This window comes from Penicillium hordei, assembly GCF_028827395.1.
Source record: "Penicillium hordei strain IBT 12815 chromosome Unknown utg000003l_segment0_segment0, whole genome shotgun sequence".
NCBI classification, from domain to species: domain Eukaryota; kingdom Fungi; phylum Ascomycota; class Eurotiomycetes; order Eurotiales; family Aspergillaceae; genus Penicillium; species Penicillium hordei.
Window position 1 is genome coordinate 5,271,705 of NW_026623144.1, and position 15,192 is coordinate 5,286,896.

Sequence of the window (15,192 nt, forward strand, 5' to 3'; positions counted from 1 at the left end):
CAGAAGAGAGTGAGCTGTTCCCTTTTCCGGTTCTAGTAGCGGATCCAAGGACACAGACTTGGTAAAGAAGTGGAAGGAGTGGCCCACAGAGCCCGGCATGCTGGTCGACGATATAGGGATCTCGAACTTGATACTCAATTACGGGGACCTCGGCCCGGAACAGCGATTGGGTCGTGTCCAGAAAGATAAGACACAAAAGCTCCCTGGTATCCGAATGGGCTAATTCCCCAGAGTAGTAGAATGGCCGCACAAGAGATAGCGTATGTCGGCAAATTGTACTTGCTGAGAATCCCGATATTAATCGGTGGAAAGTGAGCAAACTCAATCCTAGAGAAAGAAAACTGCCCACATGGTCCTTTTTGATGATCTGTGCGTTTCGGAGAACTTTTAATGCAGAGGCACAATTGGACCAGTCGGAGTCACTACAAGGAGCTTGGTTGGTTGTACTTCTGAGTAACGCCCGAGCGACAGTAGTGTATGGATGTAGGAGGAGGGTCGGCGCCTCTCTGAGTCGAGATCGGATCATATGACGCATCTCTGTGTTAAGGAGAGGACCAAATGAGAAGAAAGCACATATTTGAAGCGACATATAATCCGGTATTCGGGAAAGGGAACTCTCATGGTACATGGTGGGAATGGGAGTCACGTTTGTGGAAGTGTCGCATTCATGGCCAGTGTGTCCTTGGTTTGACGCAGTAGAAGGAGCTTTGTCTGGCATATCAATTGTTGATGGGAGTGATCTATGCCTGCTGGTTACCCTTGGTTTGGGTCCTCGCTTACCGCGTCGTCGGGAATGCGTGCAGAGGTGATGCAAACGATAGCAGCGATAACAGCTCGCCCCAGGCCCCACTAAACAGCGGGCCTTGATGGAGTGACATCGATCGCAGGCAGAGGCAGGATCAGATGCCATGCGGAGAAGTTGGACGTACAATTGACAGACAGCTACACCGCTCAAAGAGAGCGAAGATCCAAGGACACCATGAATGAGAAAGACGCTATTCCACAATAAATATGGCTTCCGGCATGGTCACCTGAATCTAAGCACAGACTTAACTCACCAGCCGAAATGGCCAATAAGGCGCGAAAGCGAGCCGGTACAATTATCTGACAAATATTTCAAGTGCCGGCTTCCCATGTCTTGCCCCACATCACCCACTTCCAGAAGACATTCCGCTCCACGGCTGCTTTGTTCTCTTGCCTAATCAGATATCGTGCTCGGGAAAGGAGTGCCCACTCGACATGGCCTCGGTCCCGGAGTGTTATATATTATGTATGGCAATGATTGCCCACAAAACGACCGTATTTCCTATTCACCCACACCCTTCGCGCATCCTGCGATTTCGACAAAGCAAATAGTGGCTGCATCTAAAAATGGGCTCCCTTGATGGAAAAGTTCACTGGCAGGAAAAAGCTGCTAAGAAGCGACAAGAATGTGCCAGCAAGCTTCCACAAGGATGGAAATTCTCAGAGCAGTTCATGGCGGGTTTTCAAGCACCAATATCCAAACACAAAAACGATTTTATTCGAACTGAAGCAATTCGCAAGTCAGGGATTTTAACCGACCGGGAACTGAAAATCACTGAAAATTATACGGTTACCAGCCTGATTACTGCATTGGCAGACGGGACCCTGACATCAGCAGAGGTGACGCTGGCTTACTGCAAACGTGCCGCATTGGCTCAACAGTTGGTATGTGCTACAACGTCTAATCCGCATTTCTCCTTGCGCTTTGTCAACAACTCTACTCGATGCTCATTTTGCACAGGTGTCTTGCCTGACAGAAACTATGTTCCCAGAAGCACAGGAACGAGCCGAGTATCTGGACAAACTTCGGGCTCAAGGTAATCTTGCAGGTCCGCTTCATGGACTTCCCGTCAGCATCAAGGATAATTTCCATCATAAGGGGACGGAATCAACCATTGGAATGATCTCTTTCCTGGATGAGAAATCATCCGCCAACTCACCTCTTGTGGATATCCTGCTCGAGTTAGGGGCAGTCCTCTATGTGAAGACAAACATACCCCAGACAATGATGGTATGTTGATTGATCTTTTTGCCCACTCGACTGAGGGCTGATAGTTCCTTTCTTGCCAGACTACCGACTCCCATAACAATGTATTTGGCCGAACTCTCAACCCCTGGAACACCACCTTAGGGCCCGGTGGCTCCAGCGGCGGTGAAGGCGCTTTGATTGCTCTTCGGGGGGCTCCACTTGGCGTGGGAACTGATATCGGAGGTAATTCGGTTGATATAGAAAGACAAGTTCGTTTTGCTGATCGATAGCAGGTTCTGTGCGGATTCCTGCGCATTGCTGCGGACTTTATGGATTCAGACCCAGCGCTGCACGAGTGCCAAATGGTGGGATGCGTGTCTGCACAACTAGTGGCATGAAATTCATCCTTTCCTGTGCTGGTCCACTTTCGTCGGATCTTGACGGAATCGAAACTTTTTTCAGGTCTGTATTCGAAGCTCAACCCGCGCGCTATGACTCCACTATCATCGATATTCCTTGGAGACAAGTCCCTATCAAACCAACTCTGAGGATTGGAGTTGTCCCCGAATCTTCGATCTTCCCTCTTCACCCACCTATTCAAAGAGTACTAGCCGAGGCTATTCATTTGTTGGAAGCGCAGGGCCACCACATAATTTATCTCGAGGAAAAGGACTGCCGTGTCATGGAGGCGAATGAGATTGCGTGGAATTTCTTCACTCTGGACCAGGCTTCCCAGAAACATCTTGAATCAGCTGGAGAACCCCCAGTTCCTGCGATGTCCTATATGTTGAAACAGGGCGAGAAACTCAAACAGTTTTATAAACGTTCACTACCAGACATGACCAACCTTGATCGGTTGGACAAAGTGGCATTACTCAATACTCGCCGAGCAGACCTCCGTGAGGTGTACCGAAAGCTGTGGCTGCAACATAATCTTGACGTCTGCATTGCACCCCCCGCTCAGACGACGGCAGTGCCACATGACACGTTTGGTGTGGCGCCTTATACAACTCTGACGAACCTTTTGGATGTAGGTTACCTGTCACGCCGTTGTTTTGAACTGTGCATATCTGACCGTGACTTCCATCACAGTATCCATCCTGTATCCTACCATTTGGGAAAGTGGGCGAGTTGGATGCGAAGGAGAACTTTGAACTGGATGATAATCAACTTGGGGCCGAATGTGAGTATATAACTACAAAGATCCTTTCATTTATTGAGTCCAATTGGTTGACGTCCTTTCTAGACAACTTTGAGCAACTCGAAGGGGCGCCATGCTCCATTCAACTCTTTACCACGACCATGCGTGACGAAGAGTGCCTGCAGATTGCTAAGCAGATTGACCAGTGTCTCAAGAGCAAGAAATAGGAGGCACATGAGGTTTAAAGGGTCTTCTATGGTCACCCTAGTGTATCTGGTGCATCGTTATATATACCCAGTCCCGAGTATGTTTCACGATATTCTTCGTGTTCGAGATGGAAATGATCGACGCACGAATTCTCCTTTCATTCAAATTAGAATCCCTGCAGAATATAATCTGCGTTGCAGACCTGGTACATAGGCCACTGCTTCGAGAGAAATTCACTCTAGTTACAGTATGTGTGTGTGTGCGTGTGTGCGTGTGTGCGTTGTGTGCGTGTAATTCATTTACCCAACTCTAGCAAACCCACCCACAGTCATTAATTAGCACCTCCTTTACTATAGTTAGTTAACTAGTTACTAACTAGCCGAATGCTTAGCTCAGCCAGCCAACTAACCTGAGGTTGGAAAGGCCATCACGACATGTCCGAAAAAGCAAACTTGATTAGGGGTTGTAATCAGGCTGGAACCTGATTTCTCGGAAACAGCATCTGTCTTAACTATGGCCTCATCTCTTTTATTTTGTTTTCCACCCGTTGAATCCGCCTCCATAGTATCCAAAGCTTGAATGCTATTAGCTTCATTCTGAAACTAGGTCATAAAGAGCATATTTCAACTCGCTGGCATAGAGAAGCGATGAGGAGTGCAAACACACTAATACACAGGATTATCTTTGTTGAGTCAGCGTCCATGTTGACGTTGAAGGGCAGAGCGAAACAGAATTTCGCAGTTGGAGCCAAGACATGGAGGCAAAATTGTGTAGTTGAGCGAATGGAAGATAACGAGGACGTTAAATAGACATATAAGAGAGGCCGGGAGTTTTAATTATCAAGGGCACCAGTATGATTCAATAGTTACAGATAGTCTGAAGTATAGGGCTTGGGACCGTTGCCCAATTAGTCTTAGTCTCATAAGGACATGACAGAAATACAGTTATGACGAGCATGTGGGTAAATCTCAATGGCAGTAAAATCTCTAACTTAGCAAAAATAACCATGGTCTGGAACTGACAATTTCTGCGGACAAATTAATACGCAAAATTCATAACGTATTTCCCCGGTGAGCATCATCTCAAACAAACCTATACGAAACATGGTTATTTCATTTTATTTCTCTCGCATACGTGCTTAATAGAGTTGAATATGAGGTGGTCAGCTAATTAATATTTGATTGGGCACGTATTCTAACATATTGCAGTCTATACGGAAGCACCACCAATTCTCCCATCAAAACCACGCACAAGTGTGGCCTTTCCGTCATCACTTCGACTTATACTATACTGGACGGGTACAATGAATTACGCCATTTAGTTTACTCTGTCCAACTTTGGTTAGGGCTTTCTGCTCCTAGGCTTTCTGTCGAATAACCGAGAGCATTCTTGTATACTTAGCCACATGGACAGGTACATAGGATTACACTACACGAAAACAACACGATTCTGATCCGCAAAACCACCGACAATCGTGTGTTTCCGTTATCATCTTGTCATACACCAATGGGCATCGGACTGCTACTGTCACGGAATCTTCCGATTTAGATTTATTAAGTAGGACTAGAGCCACCAGTCGCTGTGCCTTCAAATGTATATAACTCATGCCTTCCCTCTAATAACCCCCCCCCCCCCCCCCCCAAAAAAAGAGAAGAAGAAGCAAAAAGAGAGATCTAGCAATGAGGTCTATACTATACTACGGCTAACGCCTCTTTTAGCTCGAATTAACCCAGACGGAGGTAGTATGCCAACTCGATACCATTGAGAACGATTGAGGCCGCTCCACAATATACTGTCCCAATGGCCACGGGATTCATTTGATATTAGTTAACCCAAAGCCCGTCTAATCAGGCCACACCGAATATAATATAACTAACTAGGTTGCAGCTTCGCTCTCCCCTTCCCTCCTTCGGTAGTGTCCGATCCGTATTCAACCTACACCATTAGAGCGACGTAGGGTATCAGATTCTACATAGCTATCCTACGTTTTGTAGGACTTCTAAAGAAAACAAAGAAAGGAGAGCCTAAGAATTACGTATATCAACACCATATTGACATCAAGGCTTATAGATAACAAAGATAACAAGATCACCTACACCCAAGTTGTCTTCCGCGGGATGTCCGTGCCCAACAAAACGTAGCCGAAGGAGCTCAATGTCCTTACTCGATAAGTCGTCTATCATTTCCCGGTTCTCCTACTTAGCCTTACGAAGAATTTGTAAATCCCTCGCATTCAATGATATCTTATAAGGTATATAGGTCATATTTCGCTATACCGTATACGGTGACTCCTTAGAAATGCTCTCTTCGTCTATATAGATGTTGTCTTTGATATCGTAACCGTAGTATTTCGTATGACCCTATAGGTAGTTCCCGAAGCTTTCCTAATCAAGCTAAATAGGACTAAGCGATTTATCCTAAATAGTAGATAGTTAAGAATATGACTTACCGATACGATACGAAGTATTAGATCCCGCTTTCCTAAAATTTTATCTTCGTCGCCGTAGGCTAGAAACTTATACTCCTTATCAAGTTCGATTCTACCGCTAAAAGCAAGTTCGTAGATAATTGTCCTATCGGTTACGCCCTCGTAAACCCGTTGTTCTACGTAGATTTTAGGATCTATATAGTCTTTATCTTGTTTTATAATAAACGCTATCAATCGAATACGCTGTTAACTAGCACTTATTACGCGGGAATCAATTACTTCCGTATCATCTATATCCTAATTAGCTTATAATGAGATATGTGGGTAGGATATAACCATATATACCAGAGAAAGAAACCTTTCTAAACCGACAGCCGGGGACTTCGTTACGCTCCGAATCTATGTCCTAGCTAGTACTGAAGATAATTATGGGAAATTTCGGGTCTTATCCGTAGGCCATAACTATCTCATTCAACGAGCCGCTACGCGTAGACTCGCCCCGAATATAGTCCGGAGCTTTCTCAGACTTATACCGAGCTCCATTCAAGGAATATAGTGTCGAATTCCTCTTGGTTACGCGGTCTCTAGTCGCAGAAGCCATTCTGTAAAGGTATCGGTCCGGTTCGTGGACAGTCGCTGGTTGTGGTGGGGACTTCATAGTATTTCCCTCAAGCGCTGCTCGTCCCCGGTTTTTTTGCAAGGGGTGACGGAGATTATGGGTTAAAAAGACACAATATTTTCTAAAATGGCCCCTTTTTCAGCTCCCAGGAATCTTTGTACTTTCGTCGAGGCGACTACTGCAGCACGCCTTCCTAGTCTAGGAGCGGGATGATTTGTGGACCCAGATTCGCAGACATGATAGGTGAGGTAGGTGCGCACAGGTGAGGCAAACTAATTAGTATAGTATATTCGGTTTATCCCAGGATTAGGATCCCCAGGAGCCACTAATAAACCGGAATTAACCGCCGATAGTCCGGTGGACCGTGGCTTTCGGTCGTATCATTTTCTTAATGGGCATTGCAAGTCATATTGTTTGTGAGAATTATCCAACATCTTCAAATGGTTTGATTCAAAATATCTTAAATCATTCTTGATCTGTATGATTTAATGTCTGGGAATTTTCGGCCAATCACATGTTCTAGATGCCCGCCCGCTAAGCTCTAGGGGTCTAGAAAAGATGAACTGGTTAGTTCACGCACTCCCCACGACATGAAACACCCAGTGCCTTGGCACATGCATGGCATTATCTGGTCAACAACGCCGCTCCAGGCTGGGGCAAATGACTTGATGATTTGAAAGACTTCAATCTACATATTGGTAAATAACCCCGGGATGAATCTTTCAAGACTGTCAGATATGGCAGTAACCGATGGAAACTTGATCTAATTATTCGTTTGGGCTGCGGTCGACTGCGGCGGAAATGGTGTCTTGCTAGTACATTGATTGCCCCTACTCAGCTAAGAGCAAAAAGTCGCAATACCGAAAAAAGCCCGGATTAAACTCCTTCAATCATGTACAGGTAGTACCTGGAGGTTCCGCAACTCCGATGGCCTGTCGACCGAGCAGTTTGGCTGATCTATCAGACGATTCCATCGACTTATCTCATCGCCATGTGCACATCTTCAGTTTGATCGGTTACGGAATCCCAAAGGTTCATTCATGGGCCTCAAACTCTTTGTTTTCTCGTTTCAAATACTGCATGGAGCTAGCACTAGGTAAGTTTACTACGACATCGCGCTAATGCAGTCGACTCGCGCTGTACAGGGATCCCAATAATTGGGCTGAAATGAGACTGGTACTTTTTCGAGTGCCATGTCTCAAGGTCAGTTTTATTTTCTCTCTTGCCTCTCTCTCTCACAAAATACCTTCCTGTCTCTATATTTTCTGAACCATTTCATTTACCAGAAAGAACACCACTACCATGTCGTCGCTACTTGATGAGAAAGCCATGGATCAGCTACAGTCTCAACAGTCAGAGTTGCTTGACAAAATTGATGAGTTGCGCGCTATTGGGGTTGGAGGGCTCGTAGAGTTGCCTCAAATCGTTGTCTGTGGCAGTCAGTCCAGCGGCAAAAGCTCCGTACTGGAGGCCATCTCCAGAGTGCGATTTCCAACTAAGAGCAATCTTTGCACTCGGTTCGCGACCGAGTTTGTTCTTCGTCGAGCCTCTGAAATCCGGATCAAAGTATCCATTGATCCCGGTGACTCCAGGAGCGACGTGGAGGAGCAACAAAAACTCCAGGCGTTCAGCTCAGAGGAAAGGGATATGAGTCCAGAGACCTTTTCCTCCAGCGACAATTTCAAAACGTTGATAGATCGCGCGAGAGAATGCATGGGACTTTCCAGTGTGAACTCTGAGTTTAGTGACGATGTGCTTAAAATCGAAATCTCGGGACCGGAACAGCCGGAGCTGACTCTGGTGGACCTTCCGGGTCTGTACTACTCCACCAGTAGTGAGCAAAGTGCTGAAGGGAAAGCCCTGGTTGAGAGGCTGACCGAAAGGTACATGAAACACTCCCGAAGCATCATTCTTGCTGTCATCAGTGCCAAGAACGACTACCACAATCAGAATATCTTGAATATAGCGCAGCGGTTTGATCCCAATTATGAGAGAGTTCTGGGAATTGTCACGCAACCTGATAACGCTGAAGCCGGTTCGGAGCAGGAGGAAACATATTTGCAGTTTATTCAAAACAAGAAAGTCAAGCTACAGCTCGGATGGCATGTGTTGCGCAACCGGTCCTTCGAAAAGCGAAATATTTCCGATGATGCACGAGATGCTCAGGAGAAAAGTTTCTTTGAGAACGGAAAATGGGCATCCCTTTCAAGAAATCAAGTTGGCATCGAGGCTCTAAGGACTCGCCTTAGCAAGATTTTGCTCCGTCATATCAGCCGGAATCTTCCTAGCCTCATCATGGATATTCAAGAAAGAATATTACGCAACGAGAAAGCACTCCGAAAAATGGGCGACCCGCGAGCAACGGTCCAGGACCAACGTCAGTTTCTCGTTGGGATTAGCAGCAGATTTGCACGTATCATAAATCAGGCCTTGAATGGATCCTACACCGATGACTTTTTCGGTGGATTCAAGGAGGGAATTGCCAACACAGATGAATTCTATTTTCGCCGACTACGTGCAGTCATTCGTGAGCTTAATGAACATTTTGCGGAAGCAATGAGTATCGGCGGATGTCGGCGAATGATTCTATTCGATGGAATGCCAGTACCAGGTGTGGATATTGAGCTTGAGAGGTCCAAGCCTTACATGCATGATTGGACGCCTCAATATGTCCTTCAATCCACCCTGGAGGAAGAAATCAAAGAGCAGGCGCTGAAAAGTCGAGGAATCGAACTACCCGGTAGCGCAAACCCACTGCTTGTAGGTAGTTTATTCCGGGATCAGTGTGAACCTTGGGAAACGATTGCTGAATCTCATGTGCTGAATGCGTGGGACTCGGTGCAATACTTTGTCCAACTGGTGCTGAAATACCTTACGGACGACCATACCCGCCCTTTACTAATTCGCCATCTTATCGGGCCGGAGTTAGAGAAGATGAAAGATTCTCTCTTCGAAAAGCTTAGCGAACTGGTTTCTTATTCTAAAAGTGGCCATCCACTACCCGTCGGAGAGACTTTTCTCTCCAAGGTCCTGAAATCTAGGACGAACCGGCAAGTGGCTATGTTGAAGCGGAATCTCGGCTTAACTGGATCGTTTTTCGGAGACAATAACCAAAAGACTTTCAGTGCTTCAGATTTAGAAAGAGCAGCCTCTCAGCTCCAGTCATCTAGTGATCAGTTTGCAACAGCTGAGATCATCGACCAAATGCAGGCCTACTACGAGGTGAGTTGGCTTTCCTCATCTGGAAACCATACTGCAATTCTCACGGAATATTCTTTTAGACTGCAATTATCACCTTTGTCGACAATGTTACCATATTGGCCATTGAAAATCGCCTTCTCTGCACGCTGGAGCATCTTTTCACCAGCAGAACTGTAGTTGGCATGGATGATCACCAAATTGAAGAAATTGCAGCTGAACCTCTGAGCATTCAAGTCGAGCGCAAACGGCTGAATGAAGAACTCAATAAACTACGCAAAGCAAAGCGTACTTTGAATGCTTTCAGTGTGGACGAACAATCGCTACGAAGTCCTCCTACCTTAGGTTGGTAGCGTTCCAGCCCCCGCAGGGTCTATGGAATTTCACGCTAATTGAAATATTTGTTCAACAGCACAGACGACCCATCGAGCCCTGACCCATACATCAGCACCAAAACCCAAGGATGTTCGACCCGCAGGTAAGCTATAAGGGGCTCAGCGCACACACGAGAGATTTATCGTCAATGGCAACTTACTAAAATAATGAAAGTGGCATCTTCGGCCAGTGGTGTAAAGTCGAACAAACAGGCTGCTTCCTTTTCTCATAGTGGCTCGGCGGAGAAATTCCAGCAAAGGCCAAGCATTGGCTTATTTGGGCAATCTACGACTGGTATGTGGCACTCACATAGCACCATGTCAATGTTTTGAATTTGCTGACCGAGCGATCATGGCATAGGCACCCCATTGAATCTGTTCGGTCCACCACAAACAAGAAATGATTCCCACAGGAACGGTTCTCAGTTCGGAGGAAATGGTACATCGAGCCAGAACGGCCAAGTCTCCGGTTCGTCGTCGTCTCCATTGGGAAGTTCCATCCACTCAACTCCTACGAAGAACCAGAATCACCACTTTGACGCTGCAAAGCTGCCGACAACGTTTGGACCCGCGTTGGGGTAGGTAGGATAGTCCGATAACGCGGCAAAAGAATTGTTTCTGACGTAGTTCCCTACATAGGTGCTGTAAGAAAGATCCCGTTACAAGGGTAACCAATTGCTATCAAAGCATTTGCACTATTCATCCATATAGCGGATATTCTCCAGAGGTATGTACACCTTCTGTAAAGCTAGTCTCATAGAAGGGATTCCTCAAGTTCGTCTCACTCATGTCCGCTTCACTAGGAGCTTCGATTCGGGGACTACACACGAAGAAACAACGGCATGCTGGGTCACCATTTGGCTTATTGAGTGTATACTGGCTTAATCATTATTGTTTATGGTTGTTTGTCTAAAAAGAAGTCATGGAGATACGATACAGATGGAGATCAATACAGGAAGCACTGTATATATTGGGTTGGACGAAGAGGAGAGGGAGAGAGAGAGAGAGGGCAGGCAGACTATCTGGGTTCTAGTTAACGATTCGGTAAGCGAGATGGCCACCCAACACGATCTATTGAATATAAATACATTATCTCAACTAAACGCCATTAAATTAAATTAACTAAAATCATGATCTATCTGGACTTGTCTCTCTCCTATGCCCTGGCTGCCTATATATTCCATATGTGGTCCGGCCCGGGGAGGTGGTTTTAAACCTTCCGAAACCCGCTTACGATAGTTATTACCCGCGTAAATCAGGCATTAAATGACTCTAAACGTAGCTCACGAACCTCATAAACTAAGATATCCTCTTCGTGGACTATTGCTCTGGTAGGTCGGGTACGCTTTTACATTCTGCTTCTCGTTAGCGGCGCATAATTCCTCATTTTCTTTAGCGAGTAAGATATCACCTTATATTATAAGATAGAAGCCTTTCACAAGCTGATTTAATACACGATCTAACGGGCTAGGTAGGCTTCGTAGGCTTCGAGATCTTATACGAAGTAAAGCTTTAATTGACGAAGCCTACCGATATAGTTCTTTATAAAATGGGTTTTAGGGGGAGATTCCGTCTTATAGTATGATTGTATTTTTTTATAGTTTTTATCGAACCTTAGGTTCAAATAACTTCTATAACGTAATCGGTAAGCGAGTGGATCACGCAAGCGAGTGGATCAGACAACGCAAAACGTGTCCATGTAACTAGCACTTAGTTAATTCAACCACCCACTATGCCACCAATTCGCTCTCGATCCGCTAGCAATTCAGCAGAGCAAGAGGGCAGGATCTTATTAGCTATCTAGGCTTTTCAAAATAAAGAAATCTCTTCAAAAATGTATTCTCTCTATAGATTCTCGTAGAGCTGCCCCCCGGCCCTCAACTATACGAGAAATGGCGAATATTCTCCTCGAAAAGCGCGGAACTACCCCGGTTCTTTCGGTCAGTAATAAATAGGTTTATAATTTTGTAAACCGGCACCCTCTTCTTTCCTCCCGGTTCTCGAGACGTTATAATTACGAGCGTGCGAAATGCGAAGACCCGAAAGTTATAGGGGAGTGGTTTAACTTGGTTTAAAAAACGATCCTTTAATTTAGAATCGACTCCGATAATGTTTATAACTTTGATAAGACCGGTTTCGTAATAGGGTTAACGGCAACCGCGAAGGTTATAACGAGGAGTAAATACTACGGTCGACGAGTACTTTTATAACCTAGAAATCGTAAGTAGGTAACTACGATTTAAGTATACGAATGCTTCTAGGTAGGCCCTTCCTCCGTATATGATTTTTAAAGGCAAAGTCTTTATCGAATCTTGGTTTGATAGCCTCCCGGAGGATTAGCGATTCGAAGTTAGTCCTAATAGTTAGACCTCGGATAAAATTAGACTTCGCTAGCTTAAAAAGCTCTTTATTCCTACTACTTCTTCGCGTACTAAGGGGGGGGGGGTATCGGCTTTTGATACTCGACGGCTATAGAAGTTATTTAACCCCGAGGTTTAATAAAATCTACGAGGAAAATAAGGTAATACCAATCTATATACCTCCGTACTCCTCTTACCTTTTATAGCCTCTCGATATCGGCTATTTTACGGTATTAAAACGTACGTACGGCCGGCTAGTTAAATCAAAAATGCGGGTTAGGATAAATCATATTGACAAACTTGATTTCCTCGAAGCGTACCCCTTCGCACGAATTAAAGCTTTTAAATCGGAGACTATTAAAGATAGCTTCGGAGCAGCAGGTTTAGTCCCTTTTTTACCGGAGAGAGTGATTTCAAAGCTTAATATTTAGCTTCGAACCCTAACCCCCCCTTCCAAGCCGGGGTAGCGATTGGGACCTAAAAACGCCTTCGAACTATATACAATTGCAAAAGCAAGCTTCGTCAATTAAAGCATTGCTTCGTACGAGATCAAGGAGCCCTCTGAGTCCGTTGAATAGCGCGATAAAACAGGTTTTAAAAGCCTACCAAATCACTATGCAATCTGCGGCTTTACTTGAGAAAGAAGTGAGCGAATTACGCGCCGCAAACGAGAAACAGAAGCAAAATCGAACCCTATCTACAAGGACGATAGTCCACGAAGGGGATCTCTCGGTTCAGGAGGTTCGTGAGCTACGTTCAGAGCCATTTGAGGCCCAAGTAGCGCGTATCAACAACTATCGTGAGCAGGTTTCGGAAGATTTAAACCCACCTCCCCGAGCTAGAAGAGCATGTGGAATATGTAGGCAGCTAGGGCATAGGAGAGAGACATGTCCAGATAGATAATGAGTTTAGTTAATTTAATTTAATGGCGTTTTGGTTGAGATAGATGCATTTGAAATTAGTAGGTTGGGTTTACTGATCCAACTCGCTTGCGTGATCCACTCGCTTACCGGTTACGTTAGCCGTCGAGTATTAAAAGCCAATAATACCCCCTCTTTCTAAGCTAACGAAGTCTAATTTTATCGGAGGTCAAGTTATCAATTCGGACTAACTTCGAAACGCTAATCGTCCAGGAGGCTATCGAACTAGGATTTAACAAAGTCTTTACCTTTAAAATTCAATATAGAGGAAGAGCCTACCTAGGAGTATTCGTATTAAATCGGCTACAATGGGAATTTAGCGGCGGTTTATCGAGGCTCTGACTGTATTAAAGCATTCGATATATTTATATAAAGCCCCCTCCTATATAGGAGTAAGTTCCCTACTATTAGATTGTCGTTAAAAAAGCGATTTTCCACCTTTCTATCTTTATTGAAGCCGGCTCTTAGCAACCGCGAATTCTCGCGTAGTTTTTGCAATATTAGGTTTACATTGCTTAGAGAGAGAGTCTATTGCGTTTTCAATCTAGATCTCTATATCTTTATTGGTTTTGGGTATAGTGTGTAGCGTGGTAGGGGATCAATATAAAAATATTAAATAAAAAGAAATCCTACGTTTGGGTGGCGGACCCTCGCAAGCGAGGGTCCGTGTTTCCTTTTTCATAAAAATTACAGGGGCCGGGTATAGGTAACAGAACTCCTCTCTTTGTACTCGTCGCCGTCGTCGCAATCACCTCTAACTTTCTATTGACTGGCTGCTTACTTCCTATCAACGCTAACACTATTTTCACAAGGAACAGTAATGGACAACGACTCAGGGCTTTTCATGCCCCATAAACCCTCCTCTATCGGCGACTGAACAAACCAAGTTCGGCACCACCCTAGGATACATTGTCTACGCTACCCTTCCACTAGGGTGTTCACGTTAAAGAGGCTGACCATCTCGATATACTTTTCCTATCGCTCCCCCGCTCTTATATATCGCAGTGCTTACTTAGTGCTGGCGAAGAAAACAGATTCTGTAATGTCATATGACGGACTAGTGCGACGTTGTGGCTGAGTAAAGAGGGTCGGATCGAGGTGCAGTTAGTATAAGGGAGGCCATAGAGAAAGAAGAAAAGGTGTTAGTGTTTGGGTAGCCGACGGATAGAGTGGGTATGTGAATGTTGAGGTTTCGGAGGGCCAGGCAACTGCTAACCCATTTTGGGAGATAGCTTTAGCGATAAATATAGAGGAGACGATACCTATAATGAGAGAGTATAGAACTACATTTGTTAAAGATATCACGTTTATAGAGGAAATTTATAATTGATGACCAACTACGCTTTTAATGCCTACAAGTCTTAGGATAAGTACTTGCGGAGAGGAAGTTCAATACCTAGGGGTGGCAGGTGGATACTGAGGACCGCATCTTTGCCAAATTCTCCCTCTGGTCGTTGCAGGGAGCTACTATCACAGCGGAGGTAGACTTACGATTGGCTTTTGCTGATCACCAGCGAGGAGATCCTGTGAACTCGGTCAGGCGAGGGGGCGTCAATGCTGATCTACATGCTAATCCGAGAAACCGAGCATCACAGTTTCGCCGACTTGCTTCGGAATGGGTGAGCAAACAGAAGCGAGAAGTGAGAATATAGTGATACTGTGATAGTGGCTGACGGTTGGTTCCTTGTATAATGTAATGGACGCTAGAGCCTCCGGCAGGACCCTAGTATTCGGCATACGGTGATTGTGATATAGCAACTACTCTTGGGGTGAATCCGTTATAGCTGGCCGGTAGATCCGGTTTTACTTGCTCTGATAAGCGTGTTTGATCAATAGGGGCTCCTAGAGGCCATATCTATGTCGAGAGTGCTAGGCTCAAGTTTGTCAAACTGTAATCCGATATAAAATTTCCAAATGTCTGGCCATAAATTTCGACCATGTAGTCCAACCTT

The 15,192-nt window shown here is 45.2% G+C and overlaps 3 protein-coding genes across 3 annotated transcripts; 2 read left to right on the forward strand and 1 right to left on the reverse strand.

Annotated features, from left to right (window-relative positions):
* Nucleotides 1-1,371: 1,371 nt before the first annotated feature.
* On the forward strand, nucleotides 1,372-3,361 carry N7537_007208 (putative general amidase; the record flags this gene model as incomplete). Its single annotated transcript, XM_056898265.1, has 6 exons — nucleotides 1,372-1,689; nucleotides 1,766-2,035; nucleotides 2,095-2,236; nucleotides 2,287-3,023; nucleotides 3,086-3,176; nucleotides 3,240-3,361. 6 exons carry the CDS (start codon nucleotides 1,372-1,374, stop codon nucleotides 3,359-3,361), a joined length of 1,680 nt encoding a protein of 559 aa, XP_056754050.1.
* A 2,037-nt stretch (nucleotides 3,362-5,398) lies between these two features.
* On the reverse strand, nucleotides 5,399-6,427 carry N7537_007209 (uncharacterized protein; the record flags this gene model as incomplete). The annotated part of the gene is made up of 5 exons (XM_056898266.1): nucleotides 5,399-5,536; nucleotides 5,618-5,701; nucleotides 5,791-5,963; nucleotides 6,115-6,175; nucleotides 6,233-6,427. 5 exons carry the CDS (start codon nucleotides 6,425-6,427, stop codon nucleotides 5,399-5,401), a joined length of 651 nt encoding a protein of 216 aa, XP_056754051.1.
* Nucleotides 6,428-7,690: 1,263 nt separating this feature from the next.
* Nucleotides 7,691-10,829, forward strand: N7537_007210 (Dynamin; the record flags this gene model as incomplete). Its single annotated transcript, XM_056898267.1, has 7 exons — nucleotides 7,691-9,610; nucleotides 9,670-9,931; nucleotides 9,999-10,064; nucleotides 10,136-10,255; nucleotides 10,322-10,538; nucleotides 10,600-10,687; nucleotides 10,764-10,829. 7 exons carry the CDS (start codon nucleotides 7,691-7,693, stop codon nucleotides 10,827-10,829), a joined length of 2,739 nt encoding a protein of 912 aa, XP_056754052.1.
* Between the last annotated feature and the right edge of the window lie 4,363 nt (nucleotides 10,830-15,192).